This window comes from Bombus pascuorum, chromosome 10 (assembly GCF_905332965.1).
Source record: "Bombus pascuorum chromosome 10, iyBomPasc1.1, whole genome shotgun sequence".
Taxonomy (NCBI): Eukaryota; Metazoa; Arthropoda; class Insecta; order Hymenoptera; family Apidae; genus Bombus; species Bombus pascuorum.
The window spans coordinates 11,757,259-11,773,185 of NC_083497.1; the positions used below are offsets into that span (position 1 = coordinate 11,757,259).

Here is a 15,927-nt window from a genome sequence, read left to right on the forward strand (position 1 = left end):
GTTTATACTACAGTAAAAATACAAAAGGGAAAGAATCCGTGATCATACCTTCTTTCCTAAAAAAATTTTTAATCAAATTTATTTCTGTATAAAATCATTATTATTGGAATATTTAATATCTTTGGTATATTTTGAAACTAGACACCTATCATCGTATAAATTTCATGGCTTTAATCAATGTCGATCAATGTTTCGTTCAAAAGTCGATATTTTAGCCATTGATAAAATTTTATCTCATCCTCGAGAAGCTTAAATAAAATATCTCTTTCTCGTGATCTCAGCGTAAGTGTTGGATCGGAAAGGTGTCTTTTCCTCGGCTCTAAATGAAATGAATTGAACCTAGATTGAATCTGAAACCTTACCGCCTAAGTATACCTTATTATAATTACTTACGAATCTTTCTGTAACTACGTTTAGCACCTCGAAAGAAATATGGAAATTTGTATTCCAGTACATCTATGGATTGTTCCATATAATTTAATATACCGACAACAGGGTACCATTCAACGATATTTGCCTTTGCTCGTTCTAACGCCCATTTGTTATTTATCTTTCTACAATTGATACGCGATACATTTAAATAAAAAAGTTACCATGTGCTACAAAGATGTAATTTATTAAATACTCACGCGCATCGAGGATCTTGACCACAGAACGTAGGTATGGCTCTATGAAGCATGTCAGTTCGCCTTTCACGATATCTGAAAAGTAACAAATGCATCTTTAAGTACAAATAATAGCTGTGCACCACGTAAGCTTATTTACGTTCATAATATACCAATAAGAATTGACAAAATACAAATAAAACGAAAAATTCTACCGAAAAGAAATTTGATTTTTACCTCCGCAAATTGTGAGCACATATAGGATTTCTCACTAGGGAAATAAACGTCGGAGACTCTCTTCCGAACTTGGAGAAGTTCAGGAATCTAACATCTCCGTCGAAACTCAAAGGAATCGCTTCCTGTCTAATGATATTAGTAATTTCTTCTACTAACAGTTCCTACAAAATAGTTAGCCAAAGTTATTTATAAACTGAGAAACGCTGAACAACCGGCGTCTCCTGTATCGTCTAAAATTGCAAACTAAAAATGTCACGATGATTATTTACCATACTGAAAATACATCGAATCTTTTAACATTTATCAACTTTCCTATCGTATTTCGCGCAGTCGCGCCACCTCTATCTGGCTTTAGCTAGACTTGCTCCAAATAGGTATTTCCGACTCGGCTACTTTAATTGGAAAGATGAAAGTGGCACAACTTCGATTGCAACACTGAAAACCGACTCTGACATGAGCGTAAAGTGCAACAACCACTACATGGTACTATGATTAAATTTTCCCAAGATTTATGCGGCCAATGAATCAGCAGCTGATTCATATTTCTTACGTTATTGTTCGGCATTCGATCTATGCAGTTGCCATTTGAAATAGTACTACCATTATTTCGTGTTATTGGACGAGCATTAATATCGAGAACAGTAATTCAAAAACTATCTTATGAACGTCGTGTACGAGATTATACCTCTTGCAGAGTTGATAGAAGCCCATGATCACCAGGTGGTAATCGTATATGTTTAAACGCATTGTAACCCTGCAGACGTTGTAGGATCAAGACTAACAATTCAGCTCCAGCATCAGGTACACGCGTCAGCATTAAAACATGTTGATTCATTTTAGGCAAACTTCCACGAGCACCCAATTCAGCAAGAGAAGGTGTAACGTATCGATACGTCTATACAGTAAATCATATTAATAATCGTTGTATCATAGCGGCAGCAACAAGCTAATAGTTTAAATTAATAAATAATCTGACAGATTGCGATGAATTTATACATGGAAATTCAAGTTTACATGAAAACGGCTAAAAGAGTAGAAGCTAGACAATGATTTGTTTTACTTAATAAATATTATAACGCGTACTATTGTAATTTGAATATTTTATTTATCGTTGCATATTATATGCATTTTTCCATCTTTTCCCACGAATGTATAAAAATCTCTAGTCTATTAATAAAATCAAAAAAATGTGTAAAGTATTATACGTAATCAAGAAACTCTCCAATTCTCTATCATACGCAATAAACTCGTTTGTAAATCGTAAAAGGGAAAGATCGCTTTCCAATAATTACATCGTTCACAGACGCACTTTCACTGCAGTACAATCTAAACGCGACCAGTATCCTATTGGAAGAGAAAACAATTCTCAAACCGTACCATATCAAATTGTATCGAAAGTCAAAAATATTTCATAGAAAATGAAAGATTTCACCGCATACGTACACATACATTGAAATACCTAGTTTGCCATCGTCTGAATCGTTTAATTGGATACAATTTACCTGACCTTTATGGACTTCCTGTTCTCCAGCGTAAGGCTTTTCTATGCTACTTCCTGTATTGTTTACAGTTTCCACTGTTGATTTCGAGTTTAAAACAATGAAGAGAACTGTCAAGCAAACAGCGACACTAGTTAGCAAACCACGATTTCGCCGCATCTCAAAACGAGACTCGACTGGTTGTGATCCTTCGATGACGGCTATCTTTCTTCTTCGGATACTATTTTGCTAATAATCCTGATCACGAACATCGAAAGTCTGAGTCACGGATTATCAGCGTTTGTTTCTACCAAGTAACTAAAGAGAATGTCAGTGGGTCAGAGACTTCGTACTGCTTGATCCCCACATCTTCACCTAAACTCCCACCAATAGTGGATCTCACGAAAAGCGAAACTTAGCTTTTCCAGATGCATTTATCGCGTTCGCTGTATGCATAAACCGGGGTTTTCAACTAAACATCTGAGAGGTTTAACCGACTCGAGATATCGACAGAATAGACTGGAATACAAGTAGAATACAAGCATTTTGATATTCTTACGAGCGTAACGAAGGAGCTGCGAGCTAAATAAAAATTTGTTTCATCCGCTAAGTATTATAGAAAGTACTTTACATTGGGTATATTATAGATTTCTGGTTGTTATACGCATTAAACTTTTGTAGCTTTAAATTCTTGGAAAGTGCGAAATAACAAACCATTTCCATACGACATTTAGAATGTAGATCAATTCCTGTTCGACTAGGTTGCATCCTTCGTTTCTGTTACAAATTTTGTAGTGCATCCACCGACATACATATTCATAAAGTGAGATAGGAAAAACGGTGAAAGGCAGCGCAACTCTTTCATGCTAAATGATGATTCTACTTCTTTGCTATTCGATGCTTCTATCGACCTTCGTAACGCCGTTGATGTTTGTTCGATACACCGGCATTTGCTTAAGCAGCAAAAGAGGATGTACGACTGAGGATTGGAAACGTTGAAATTAAGCAGATTTACACGATATTCCAACGTGATACTGTCTCTCCCAGTGAAAAAAAGTAAAGTGTCTTGTCAGAGGTCGGAAAAAAAAGGTTTTCTTTTAACAGTAAATATAAAAAAGAGAGATATACATAGCGCTAGAATAGAGAATACTAGAAAAATGTGGCGCGAACGCCATTAGACGTTTCGAAGTTCCGTGTTTGACCGCTATTCAACCGGCCGGCGTAGTGGCGCAACAGTCCACGTGGTATAGCGATTCGCGATCATTCTACTACGACTTTATTTGTAAACACTGATTGCGCTGAAAGATGGACGCTTACGATATACATAGGAAAAATTGGGAAGATTTAGACGTGACCAAAGAGGAGCTGAAAAATTTGACCGAGTGCTTGAAAAAGGAGGAATTCCGCAAGATGTTGATCGAATACGTGGAAGAGGTGACTGATCCGAAAAATATGGAGGTCTATCAAAAAGAAATTACGTTGTTAGAGAAGAAACGGGGCGTCGACGTTACATTCGTTGCCCCACAACCTAGTTACGTCATAAAAACCAGCGTAAACGGAGAAAAAAAATGTTTCCTAAATATTTGCACGAGCGAACTTACAGATCCGCCAAGCAGTCAACCTTCCTTCGAACAAGGTCATCGTGGACAACAATGGTCTATTCCTTACTTGTTAACACCACCTCGCGATGACCTTGACAAAAAAAATGTACGTTGCAAAGTCTTCGATGTGATATTTCATCCTGATACCATTTTCCTATCGACGAAACACTCCGAACTTCGTAAAATCGTTAATAGCACGGCTATAGATGGTGTCGAAAATAATTTTAATGTAAGTACCACTATTTTCTTGGATCATTGTACACAGTTACTTGTTTGTGCGTCCTTATCATTTGATTTTTACTGAATGTATTAGGTCAAATTGGATAGGAAAAATATAAAGTTTCCACACATGAGATACAAAGGAATATGCCATCCAACTGTGATCAGAAAACCATCCAAGAGTCAACCCGAAGAGGAATTGGACATAGAACCAGAGATCTATCAGAAGCTAATGGCCAGTTACGACAAGAGCAGACAAACACGACCCAAGCGTATGGAGAAAGTGCCAAAGCGGTCACCTTCTACCAAATATTATAACAAAAAAGCAAATAAAAGTACAGAGATGGATAACAAATTTACCACGCCAAAATTTTCTATAAAACACCAATCCGACGTAGAGCTGGAAGATTTTAGCACTAACAGAAACGCAAAAATGAATGCTACGGTACCTAAGAGATTAATCATCACTGTAGATCTACCTCTATTAAAAACTGCCACCGATGCTTCTCTAGATGTACAAGAACGTTATCTCAGCATAAAGAGCGTAAAACCTGCAAAATATTTATTGGAGCTTCCTCTACCTTATCGTGTGGATGCGGAAAGGGGTAATGCTAAGTTCGATGCAAAACACAAGAAGCTTGTTGTTACGCTACCAGTTATACAACCAGTGGTATTGGTATCTAATACCAAAGAGGACAGTAGAGTAGATAGTGATCCTTGTAACTTTGGTAATACTGTGCCGCTACTACTAGAAGATTCTACAGAAGATTCTCCTAGTCAGAGTCATAAGAGTAACTCTACGCCTAAATTAGTTGAAGAATGTGAAACAGTGCTTGCAACTACAAAAACGGAATATGAGAGCGAAAATGTAGAAGATTCTAGTGATACAACACTACGGACTAGCAAAAAAAATATAAACACATTTTTAGATCCTAGCATTAAGTATTCACTGCCAACGTTTATTTGTAATATATATAAGAATCAATTAACGATTACTGTAAATGTAAAAAATGTCAATCCAGATTCTATTCGCTATAGAATTTTACAAAATAATTTAGGGATACACACTTTACTAACATCTGTAGGTACAGGATTTTTTCCACAGCACTATTCGTTATGTTTAAAAATAACCGAGAATTCTGTAAATCCCCATTCGGTCACGGTCGAACCGTGGGATAACAATGTTGTATTTACTATTACGTTAACAGATGTGGAAAATTTAGCAGAGTACTACGTTGGTATAAACGAAGAGTTCATGGAACAGAAACATTTCCCTACCGTTGCGTCTTTGAAGAATCAACTAGAAGAATTAACGGTCAGTATTTTAAATATCTATAAAAATCAAAGCGAAAGATTATCTTGTACTAATCGACTCGTGCTTTACAGACTGAGGACGATGAGTTCGAGGCAGATCGAAAAATCGACGTGCGAACAGAGGATGATGGTGTCGTTATAAATATTAGCCCGAATCATTTAGATACGAAGGACGAAGCTGAACGACACAGTACAACATCGATGAAAGAAAGACCAAAGCTTTGTCATACTATAACGAAGACTAGATCTGTTTCAGAGTGCAGCGGAGATGAGTTGACAAGTAATAATATAACAGGTACATTCCCAAAAAGTATATTAAGATCGCAACGCCATCATAATCTTTCGCGTTCAGTATCCGAATCGAGTGCCGATGAAATTGGAACGGTTGCATCGTCTATAGATTACCATTACGATTCGATACCGGATCTAAATTCTGAATTAGATTGTTCCAGCTTAAAAAAGACAGTACGATTCAACGACGTAGTATCGCGAAAACTATTCAGGTACTATCACAATAACGATTGTATCGATACTTTCTTTTTTAATAATCATGTACATCGATCAACCTGTTTAATTTTTTAGATCGAATTCCAGTATTCTTGGTCAGCGTAAAAAGAACCAACGTAAATTACGAAATAAAAGGCGTGCTTATGAACGTAGAATGAGCGAAAGCGAAACTTCCGAAACGGAGGAACGTGATAAGTTCAAAGCAAATCAAAAAAATACAGAAGTCTCTGAGACTGTAACGAGTATCAAAGAAGAAACGAATGAAATTCGTTCGAGCAACTCGGATGATACTGCCAAGGACGAGGTTAAAGCAGAATTCAAGAACGACTTGATATTCGACCTTGATATGTAAATTTTGTTAGTTCACCAACGGAGGTGTTTTGTAATATGTATGTGATAATTTTTTTAAAGCAAATTTGAAAACTTTGAAAGCTTTTAAAGCGAATTAAGATGGATTATTGACCGTCTTCGAGGAGTTAGACATAAATATGAAATTTACTTAGAATTATGTGATAATGTCTTGGTGAAATTGTATATTCGTACTAACGTAGAAAGTTCTCAAAGAAACAATCCTAGATAGAATTTTTTCGTTCGATAGTTCAAAAACATCGATCTTACTCTATATAATATTTTATCTTCTATATTTATATAATATCATGTGAAAATAAGAATCTTTTGAATGTTTCTCGCGCGATCTATTTTGAATTTTAACCATTTCGTATAGAAGAAGTAAAAGGATCATGTTTTTTAACATTTTTTGCGAGGAAATCTATTTTATAAAATGGAATATACGTAACGAGTACACCTTTGCAACAATCACGATATAATCTACGTCACGATTACTACATGTAACTCCATTGTTGGAGTAAATAACGCACTTGCTTTCTTAGTGAAGCGTTTGCCATATCAGCATGCACCTAACACAATACTAGCGTATTCTACTCAACAGAGGAATGGGAATAAAACTTCACGATACGATCGACTTTAATTCATTATCGTTTCTATGAAATTTGATTCCAAAATTCTCAGATCGTACTATCATTATGAGAAACGTTTACAATATATTTTAAACAAATAACTAGTTGATTTCATTCACCCTATTTATATACCAAGTTATTTCCAACAGTGAATTTTCAAATTTTAATGAAACATCCGATGATTTTCTGTGTTTGAGAATCCTTGCCTCGTTGCTAGGTATTGTCTGTCGCAGCGGAACCGTCTCTATTCGAAACAGTACAAGTTCGCTTATCGTCGACAAGCAGTGGCCGTAAGGTGCGAAACAACGTTACATCGTAGTAGTAAAATGCGACAGAAAAGTGGGACAGCCAACACGGTGGAGGAAGTTGGCCCACGGTAGGAGCTGCGGATGTGAGGTTGCTCGCAGTTGAAGCCCATCGATCCCGCTACCTGCGGGGGTGTAAGGTCGTTACACTCGCGTCTACCTATGTGCGAGCTGCATCGCATAGTTCCTCGTATTATTCCTATTGATGCCCCGCCACGGGAGCGAGACAGCGACGACCCTCACGAATGCAACGTTCTAATTTCGCGGCACAGCCAGCCCCCTCTGCAACCACTACCACAGAACCATCGTGGTTCGCGACGACGGAGACGGGGTCGCGGCCTAATTCGCAAACACTCTAAGAGACGACCTAGAAGGACAAGGGCCTCTCGTCAAACACTACGAAGGTACTACCCTCTCTTGGGAATGCGAGCTAAAGAGTAGAACACATATCGCAAATCTGTCGACATTTCCAAGATCTTTTCATCTTCTCTCCGTTTAATCTTAGCATCGATAGTATACGTTATAATATAGTTAAAAGGATTCGGTTACGAAAATATTTTCGGTACGATCAGCAACGAACGAAACGAAAATTAACCATTATCGCATGGGATCGTTCTGTTTCGCGTTTCCTCGGTCAGCTCGATTTCAAATTGATTTAAGTTTGATAAAACCCACGCGATCAAATCGTGTAATAAATTTCGTGATTGAACCTGCTGACGAGATAAAGGTGGTAGGCCTGACTAGCACCAGGTCGATAAGTCGTCCACCTCTAGAGAGAGTCAGAGGTTGGCGTAGGTACACGAGGGTACACGTACCCCATGTACCGTAGTTACTGTAGACACGACATCGGCAATGCGGCAGCCGTTACGTCGTTATACCGTCCGGCCATCGCACCTGGCACCACTGGAAAACACAGACCAGGCCTACCGGTATCTAAAAGAGAATTACAGATGTTAAACGTCAGCGAGTTATTTGCCACGGCGGAGATCTTAGCAACCTCGTTCACCGGTAGAGATATTCGCACACCAGGATCACGTGGAACCAAAGAACTTATTGATAGATATTTATAACATAATCCCTCGGCGTGGGTGGTAGAATCACAATCGAATTCAATATAATAGTACCGGAGCTATCGGCTTCAAAGACTTATTAAAAATTTCTAATGTCTCAGACGTTTAAGTAATAGGAAATTTCTGTCCGCAACGATCGCGTTGTTTGTACAAAGATGTAATAACTCCTTTGAGCTTTCAAGAGGTCGGCTAACCTCGGAATAACTTCCCCGCGACCCAAAAGCGCATCCAGAAAGCTGCCATACATTCCGTGCTTAAACCAAAATAAACGTTTCGAGCATGTACTTTTATTATAACGTATATATTTATATAATATACATTTATTCTGAGCACAATTCTTCGCACAAATTTTTCTCGTTGCGAGAAAACTACGGTGCAGAAATATGTCAGTTTCTCGTTCAAAGGTAAAAGAAAAGTAAGGGTTGAATAGAACGGGAGGTAAGACGACGGAAAATGGACTCGTTAATTTTACCATCGTTGATGGTGAAATTGTTCGTACGACTTTTTGTTGTTTCGAACATTCCTTGGGGAAGCAAGGAAGATTCTTGAGTAAACCAGGAGGGAAAAGAATGGTAAGTATCCTTAGAACCTTCTTGCCTCTTTTTTATCTCAATCCGTCTCCTTTTCTCCATCCCTCCCTACGGAGTCAGGTATTCGAAGTAGTGGAGTATCGATTATATGGACCCTGCTTCGTGACCACGCGCCGTCTATACCCCGTGCTGCCCGGATAACCCACTGACACTGACAATTTTCGTGCAACACAGGCATTTTTTTTATAGATTATTTTTTCTTCAGCTTATCAATATCGCGTTTCTTGCTACATATTATTCGCTGTTACGTTTCCATCTTATATAAGCAGAAAACATTCATTCACTTGTATCATGAGTTGATATTTCTCTCGACACGGTGAACAATTGTAAATTCGTGTTTGAAATTCCACGTTCGTATCCGTTGTAGCGTATACGATAGAAAAATAAATATATTTTCCACTTCGTGGAAAATTTTAGTCTCGCGCACTTTATACAGACCTTCTGGCTAAGGGATCCCTACTTGGATTATTATAGAAAATGTATCGAACACCATTGTAGCAGACGAAGTGGGGTTCTATAAGTAGGTGAAATCCACTTAAGAAAAAAGCTGAGAAAAAAATTCGAGAAGAGATCGAAATAGATTTTGATCGCGAAAGTATCGAAGGAATTGACGTATTGAAATTTTTTCTATGAAACGGGGGATTACCAACTGATTGCAAGCTGATATGTTACCTCCAAGCGCTACTCTCGCAAGTGCATTGACGTCGCTGCTGAATTCGTGCCTGAAAATAGGCCGACATGTCGGATTGCCTTTTACGTACATCAGGTTTGAAGAAACTCTTTTTCGTTCGAGCAAAGAATATTTAACTCGCGAGGATGACAAACGAACGGGAAAATTTTATTACAGACGGTTGAAAAAATGTATACGTACAAATAACGAAAATTAATACAAAAATGAAAATGATACGAGGACGATACTCTAATAAGACACCATTGATTCTTTATTGGTCTGAATCTCCTGACTCCTGTCGCGTCTGCCATGTCACATACCGATTCTACTGTCCATGTTTCGCTGAACCTACAGACTATAGAATTAAACAGTCGAAGGGGATATTTTTTACAACGATCTATATCAGAGACGCCTACAGATTGCATGCTCTGTTCACGATGGGCTAACACGCAAATACAGTCATCGACCCTGTTCGGTGCGGCCATATTATACAATACTACGAAACTGACCTAAGTTAACGTTTCATTCAATATATACTCATACGTACAATCACCACAAATACATATATCGAGTTGAGGGAAAAGTCGATGAAACGGTGCATGAAATCACAACGATGGTAATTTTCTGAGCTCCCGATCTATGATCGCGTTTCATTTATTACGGTACTTTCTACTCGCATATATTCCGTGGAAACAGGTTGATTGGGAAAGAAATAACTTTGATCTAAATAAACACGGATATATAATAAAGAGGCAGTATATATAGTGGCGGCATAAATAGGTACGATAATAGGTACACGTTCTTCTGATAATTTAACTCGAATTATTTATTTTCGTTTATACGTTTCAGTCTGAAAATTATGTGTTCTTTAAATATCCGCTGTAATTTCGAATGGATAGTTCTGTTCCTATTTATGCACTCAGAATTGTACATCGTGTTGCGATTAGCCGATAAACGACAAAATCTTCGTAGCGAAACTATCGAAGTAAATTTAAATTTCTCTGTCGACGGAAACTCGTTGGAAAATTCAGGATACCGTGATAAGAAGCAAATTCATATATAGTCTACTAACACGGGCTTTAAAGGAACAATGAATTCCTTTATAGGAGCAATATGCATATGTGACTATAGAATATCCTACTCACTAGAGGCGGGTATCATACATGCTTCGATATTACCATTTTCATAACGTTCAGGATATTATGTATATGATATTTAATGCTATCCATGCGTTGATTTGTTGCGTTTTCTTAGAACGAAAGCTAACAAAATAAGAATCTTGTTTCGTCGCAAATCCTAGACAAAGACACGAGACATTCTAAGTTATTTAAGGTAATTCTAAGCAAAGCACGTTCGTATAACGAGAGGAAAAATTCGCTGAAATAAACAGAACGTTTTCAAAGTCTTTCGAGCATCTTTTTCTTTTAAATAATTCGTCCTGGATTCCGTATCGTCTTTTCCATAAAACGGTAATGCGTTAATTCCTACTATAATCTTTTACAAAAGTTTACTTCTGTTCAAGAAACTAATACTACGCGATGACAATATTTTTATCCTGTCTGCTCTACAAAACATAATAACAGTTTAATTAGTTTCTTCTCGTATGAAGAGGTCAAATCTGTTTACGAATTGCGTTTCGCGTCAAAGCTAGGCATAAAATATTAGATTTCCACAATTTCGTTCCATAAGTTAGATTCAGGAATTAGTCTAATTTTACCTCGACGAAATCTTTTAATCTTTCAACGTATCACAAAGAAAAATTCCAAGCCGTGTTTTCATCGTTCAACCGTTATGATATTCGAAGCTTCTACGTCTCACTTTCGTTTGTATCGAAGAAAGGACTTCTAAGGAAATCCTTGGCATAAGATTGAAACGAGAGATCGCGCAATGACGAGTCTACCGATAAGAAAGTACGATCCGAAAATGGCTCAAAGAACGCGGGAGGTTTCTTAATTTCTTATTCAATACATCGTAGCCGATAAATCATATCGTTAAGTAAGATGTATTTGAGGTTTCGAACGTGATCAAAAAGCTCGTATTTACATCAACGATCGTTCGATTGTTTTCTCGAACAGGACACGAGCCATCAATCATGCTGCCTGAGATAATCATCAAAGACTGTGCAACCAGCATGTTTGATCCTCGGTTGAAATCTTGACCCTGTTTTATGGCTCGCGGTACACACGCGTTTGGAAACGATCAACGCGCGTGCGTGTGCAGGTTACACAGTTTCGCATTAGTGTACTTATCAGAGTACACGTACGAACCTGCTTGCATGTACAGAGTAGAATAAGTGTATGGGTGTATACCTTCAACGGTTTACCACATGTTGCGCTTAGGTGCGCGGAGCGCAAGTCAGCCAGGAGCCCGGGCCATCAGGATAGAGAGAATTTCTCCCCTCGGCTCGGTCAGTTATGCGAGTACCAGCAAACGTTCCGCGTGTTTCCCGATTTCTTCGGTAATGTCGCGATAAAGCCTCGAATCAGTCGTAACGGGACGAATACGCGATTCTCCTGGAACGTGATCAGTGTACATTAGTGAGATATCTAAAGCAGAGGATACAAAAATAGGTGTAGTGTTTACGATACAATGCCTAATATGTTCTGCCACTGAGGTAGAACTTTTTTCTCGATAAGGTCTGTATCTGTCACTGATTCTACTTGCTAATTTCAATACTCGACTATTTGCATGCAAATTGAACAACGAGATGCAATCTCTTCCGCGTACACAAACGTCATTTTAAACGAATCACCGCTTACCCTAGATTTCTTTGTCATAATTCTATAAGACCGTGTTTTGTGTCTAAAGACTAAAATGTGCTTCGTAAAAATGTAATTAGTAGCTTGAAAATGTGGAAACGATGGCAGTGTTGTTCGATCTATTAGGTAGCAAACGGTAGATACGTATCGTAACCGATGTAAACGATGATCCTTGAGCAGAGGATCCTTAGAATGTAGATATTTTTTAGAATGTTTCGATTCAATTCTTTTAAAACATTACGCTCAATTTTTTGTAACGAAGCGAGTGACTGATCAGAGTCGTTTGGCAAATGAGTCTATTTTGCACAAGAGGATAAACACGTAATGAATATGTCCTATACCGTATCCTCTTCTCACACCTGTTACATTGCCCGAATCGCTATACGGATATATAGATTTGCTTTATAAATCAATCACACCTGTTTCGCGAATAAATGAAATGCTACGTTCCAGCTTTCTTTTTTAATTTTCCCGCAAAAAGAAGCAAATAAATTAAATCGCACGTTAATCTTTAGACGGGTTATTTTATACAAAGCCGTAGGTTAATTGCACTTGCTGGCAAGCAAGTCAAAATGAATGTTTCCGCACTGAATAATGACAAAAAGCACAGAAACAGGCATTAATGCTTAATTGGTTCGCTATGCGTTTTTAATATAATTTTTAATATATATATATATATATATATAACGTGTTTCATTTTAATTTTTCATTCGCGAATGATATTATTGTTTATTTACAAATAAATAACTCATCATTAAAAATTGACATCCTCTCTCCTTTTGATTTATCCTCGTTGAATCGAATGAATATTATTTTCAGCGTTCTCAGAAATAATCGAAGAGTTTTATCGAACCTGTAACCAAATTTTAACTCGGTATGTAGAATATGTTTCGATCGTAGCCGCGTTCAAGTTACAATATTATGATAAGGTGACATAGTATCGCGATAATGTAAACATTAGATTCTCTGCGAACTATATTACTACAATTATAAATTAACGACTCGTATCCATGGATAATTCGGATGAAAGAAAAGTATAACTTCAGTTGGATTAATTCCAGAAATCACAAATACCATTGAAGAACGTGAGTAACAATAGAACTGTCCAATAATGAAAAGCTATGAATATCACCGACTTCCACGCTTTTCAACGAGATCCCTGTTGCTGCAAATGCATTTCTGCGTCTACTCATAAAATTACACGAACAAGGAACGTACGTGAAATTTCCTGTCAAAAAATATACGACTATTTCACGGCTTTCAAAAACATAATTTACGCGTATATATCTGAAACGAAAGAAAAGATTAAAGTCACGTTAAAGAGAACCACAGAGAATCGCAAAGATCGACGTGTAAAAATAGAATAAGAAAAAGATCGAAGTACATATTCTATACAAGCTGTGTGGCCGCTTTCGGAACGTGTTAAATTAAAACTCTTGCCTAAAAATAACTTCATTCTAGTTTGCTTAAACCGCAATCATCTATCACTGCAACTACCGCACTACACGCAATCCTTTATTTTCATTGGACCACTGACCTACCTATCGAAGACTTAGAGCTTTTTTCCTCATGCATATATTCCCAAGCTTTAGGCACGCTTATGCATAAAGCACAAACGATCGCAAGCTTTCTATCCGAATATGCGCATTTACATTTTAGGTATGTGTAAGTGTGTGCATACATGTCGAGCGCATAATTGGTGCAAGAATATCGCATGACTTGGACTGAAACAAAATTCTCTTCGCTATTTTACAGATTCGAGCGCCTGACAGCGCGGCGGGGCGGCCCCAATGCCGGTCAGGAAGGGCCTCCTCGCCCCACAAAATACTTTCTTAGATACTATCGCCACACGTTTCGATGGAACCCGTAAGTATATTCAACAAAATCATCCGATCAAATCAGCTTATTCAATTATTTCAAAAATAGACGAATTGAAAAACTTCGGTCACTCGTACACAAGCTATACAGGTTGTCAGTGTTAATAGACGTGTTTGCTTCTTGATATACGTAACGAGTTTAATTAAAAAGTAAATGAAACGTCACAAGTAAATTTCAGAAATCACAAATTACGCGATTATGCCATTTCACAAAAAAGATTACGAAATTCCAGAAAGATATAACTTGACGCCGTTTACTTATTCGTCCGTATCTTGCACGCGATCGAACTAATGTCATTAGCGGAATTTTACAAGTCACGAATCGCAAGCATTAATTAACTGTATATAATTCTCTAAACAAAACAAAAGATAAAAACCAGATTATAAAGTTTCATATGAAACATATCTTACATCTACGTTTACGATATCATGTAGTCCAAATACCGACGCATGATAGTGTATATAGAAAATATCTATATTAAAAGTATGAAGACATGTCTCGGGCAAGATGGATTGACCCGAGCATAGCTGTAGGAAAATATTATATAATAGAATTCCAACCACGTAACAGAAGCACATACACATAAGCTTTTTAGGGGTGCAAAGGAACGTAGCATCGTACCATTCGATTAGGCTCAATCCTAACGCTCCAAGGCGACCCTCGTTTACGCGTCGTTGGATTAGAACGAAACGATTTGTCAATATAAAAAGTCTCAAGCGGGTCTAGTGGTTTGTGAAAAGGAACGCAACGCGTGATCGATTACCTGTGTACCGTCATTCGATCAGACATGTATATATATATTATCTATCTTTCATCGAGACCTTTCGTTTGAAGAAACAATTTGAAATTTAAAACGATCTTGAATTATATCTGGTTGTATAAAATTTTATATGTTACAACGTGTTTGCCTTTGTCTTATCGCTTCCGTCTTCCGTCACGGTGTTTAATAAGTTCGGACTATCGGCACGTGTCGCTATTTACCAAACGCTCGATCAAGCTGCAAATTAATACAGAAGAGTCTCTTGGTACATACTTGCCGCGTCTATTGACGTTGTCGTCGTTAATTCGTATATCGATATTATGCCTAGCAATGTTAATAACGCGCGAAACCGAATTGCCTCTGGTGTATTCGAGCCTTAGTAAACTTTCATCGTGATAACCGTAACGTGAGAGTGCTTACAGTTCGACAGCAATTCGTAAAATAGTGGAAAGAAGGAATCGAACGAGATCATCTTTCGTAACATTGGCTATTCCGAGCTTCCCCCGAGACACCAACTTGATTATCTTCAACCTTTCCCTTTGTCGTACAAAGATAGCGTTCTTGGGTCTAAGAGAAAAGTAATCTAAACTGAACGTGTCGTCGGTGCCTTGACGCGATCCCTTGTCTTTAACTTTCGACTTTTGATAAAACAAACGAGTACTTACGAGTCGCTTGCGACAGAGTGGTAGACCAATAAGAATTAAAAGCTACGCGTTTACGGTTGCTGTTATTGAAAAACACGCGAACGATTACCTAGCGCGATGAAAACAGCCGCGTACGCTGAATTCGGCGCACGATCGCATATTTGTACAATAACATCCTGCAATCTTTTGAAACGAGTTTTGCATTTAAGATCATCCGCTTAGCTTAGGCTCCCTAGAGCCATTTCTTCGGAAAAGATTCGTGCAATGGATACGAAATTAGAAGCCCGCCAATATACTGATAAAAACTTCGGGC

General features: G+C 37.8%; 3 protein-coding genes and 1 long non-coding RNA gene across 11 annotated transcripts in view; 2 read left to right on the forward strand and 2 right to left on the reverse strand.

Moving 5' to 3' along the window:
• Positions 1-2,836, reverse strand: part of LOC132911512 (uronyl 2-sulfotransferase-like) — a 238,650-nt gene extending 235,814 nt beyond the window's left edge. Inside the window, exons 1-6 of one of the 2 annotated variants that reach the window (XM_060968207.1) lie at positions 2,345-2,831; positions 1,528-1,737; positions 843-1,003; positions 630-701; positions 394-554; positions 49-319 (exon numbers count right to left, since the gene is read on the reverse strand). In XM_060968207.1, coding sequence (XP_060824190.1) covers positions 171-319; positions 394-554; positions 630-701; positions 843-1,003; positions 1,528-1,737; positions 2,345-2,500 — 909 coding nt within the window. In that variant the 5' untranslated portion in view covers positions 2,501-2,831 and the 3' untranslated portion in view covers positions 49-170. Of the gene's footprint in view, positions 1-48; positions 320-393; positions 555-629; positions 702-842; positions 1,004-1,527; positions 1,738-2,344 lie in introns of both variants that reach the window. The other variant, XM_060968208.1, reaches the window with a different exon arrangement.
• Positions 2,837-3,360: 524 nt separating this feature from the next.
• On the forward strand, positions 3,361-7,039 carry LOC132911496 (protein kintoun). Of its 3 annotated transcripts, none has more exons than XM_060968162.1 (5): positions 3,361-4,150; positions 4,235-5,455; positions 5,527-5,749; positions 5,807-5,957; positions 6,037-7,039. In XM_060968162.1, exons 1-5 carry the CDS (start codon positions 3,626-3,628, stop codon positions 6,311-6,313), a joined length of 2,397 nt encoding a protein of 798 aa, XP_060824145.1. In that variant the 5' UTR covers positions 3,361-3,625; the 3' UTR covers positions 6,314-7,039. The 3 variants fall into 3 exon arrangements, with proteins under 3 accessions (XP_060824145.1, XP_060824146.1, XP_060824144.1); XM_060968163.1 differs by having other exon boundaries at positions 5,527-5,734; XM_060968161.1 differs by having other exon boundaries at positions 3,363-4,150; positions 5,527-5,957.
• A 350-nt stretch (positions 7,040-7,389) lies between these two features.
• Positions 7,390-15,927, reverse strand: part of LOC132911533 (uncharacterized) — a 245,660-nt gene continuing 237,122 nt past the window's right edge. For both annotated transcript variants that reach the window (XR_009659022.1, XR_009659021.1), the window contains exons 2-4: positions 11,883-12,086; positions 8,059-8,176; positions 7,390-7,610 (exon numbers count right to left, since the gene is read on the reverse strand). This is a non-coding gene — a long non-coding RNA (uncharacterized LOC132911533). The remainder of the gene's footprint in view (positions 7,611-8,058; positions 8,177-11,882; positions 12,087-15,927) is intronic.
• Positions 12,080-15,927, forward strand: part of LOC132911490 (potassium voltage-gated channel subfamily H member 8) — a 28,357-nt gene continuing 24,509 nt past the window's right edge. For all 4 annotated transcript variants that reach the window (XM_060968145.1, XM_060968146.1, XM_060968147.1 and 1 more), the window contains exons 1-2: positions 12,080-12,209; positions 14,088-14,198. In XM_060968145.1, the coding sequence (XP_060824128.1) occupies positions 14,123-14,198 (76 nt within the window). In that variant the 5' untranslated portion in view covers positions 12,080-12,209; positions 14,088-14,122. The remainder of the gene's footprint in view (positions 12,210-14,087; positions 14,199-15,927) is intronic.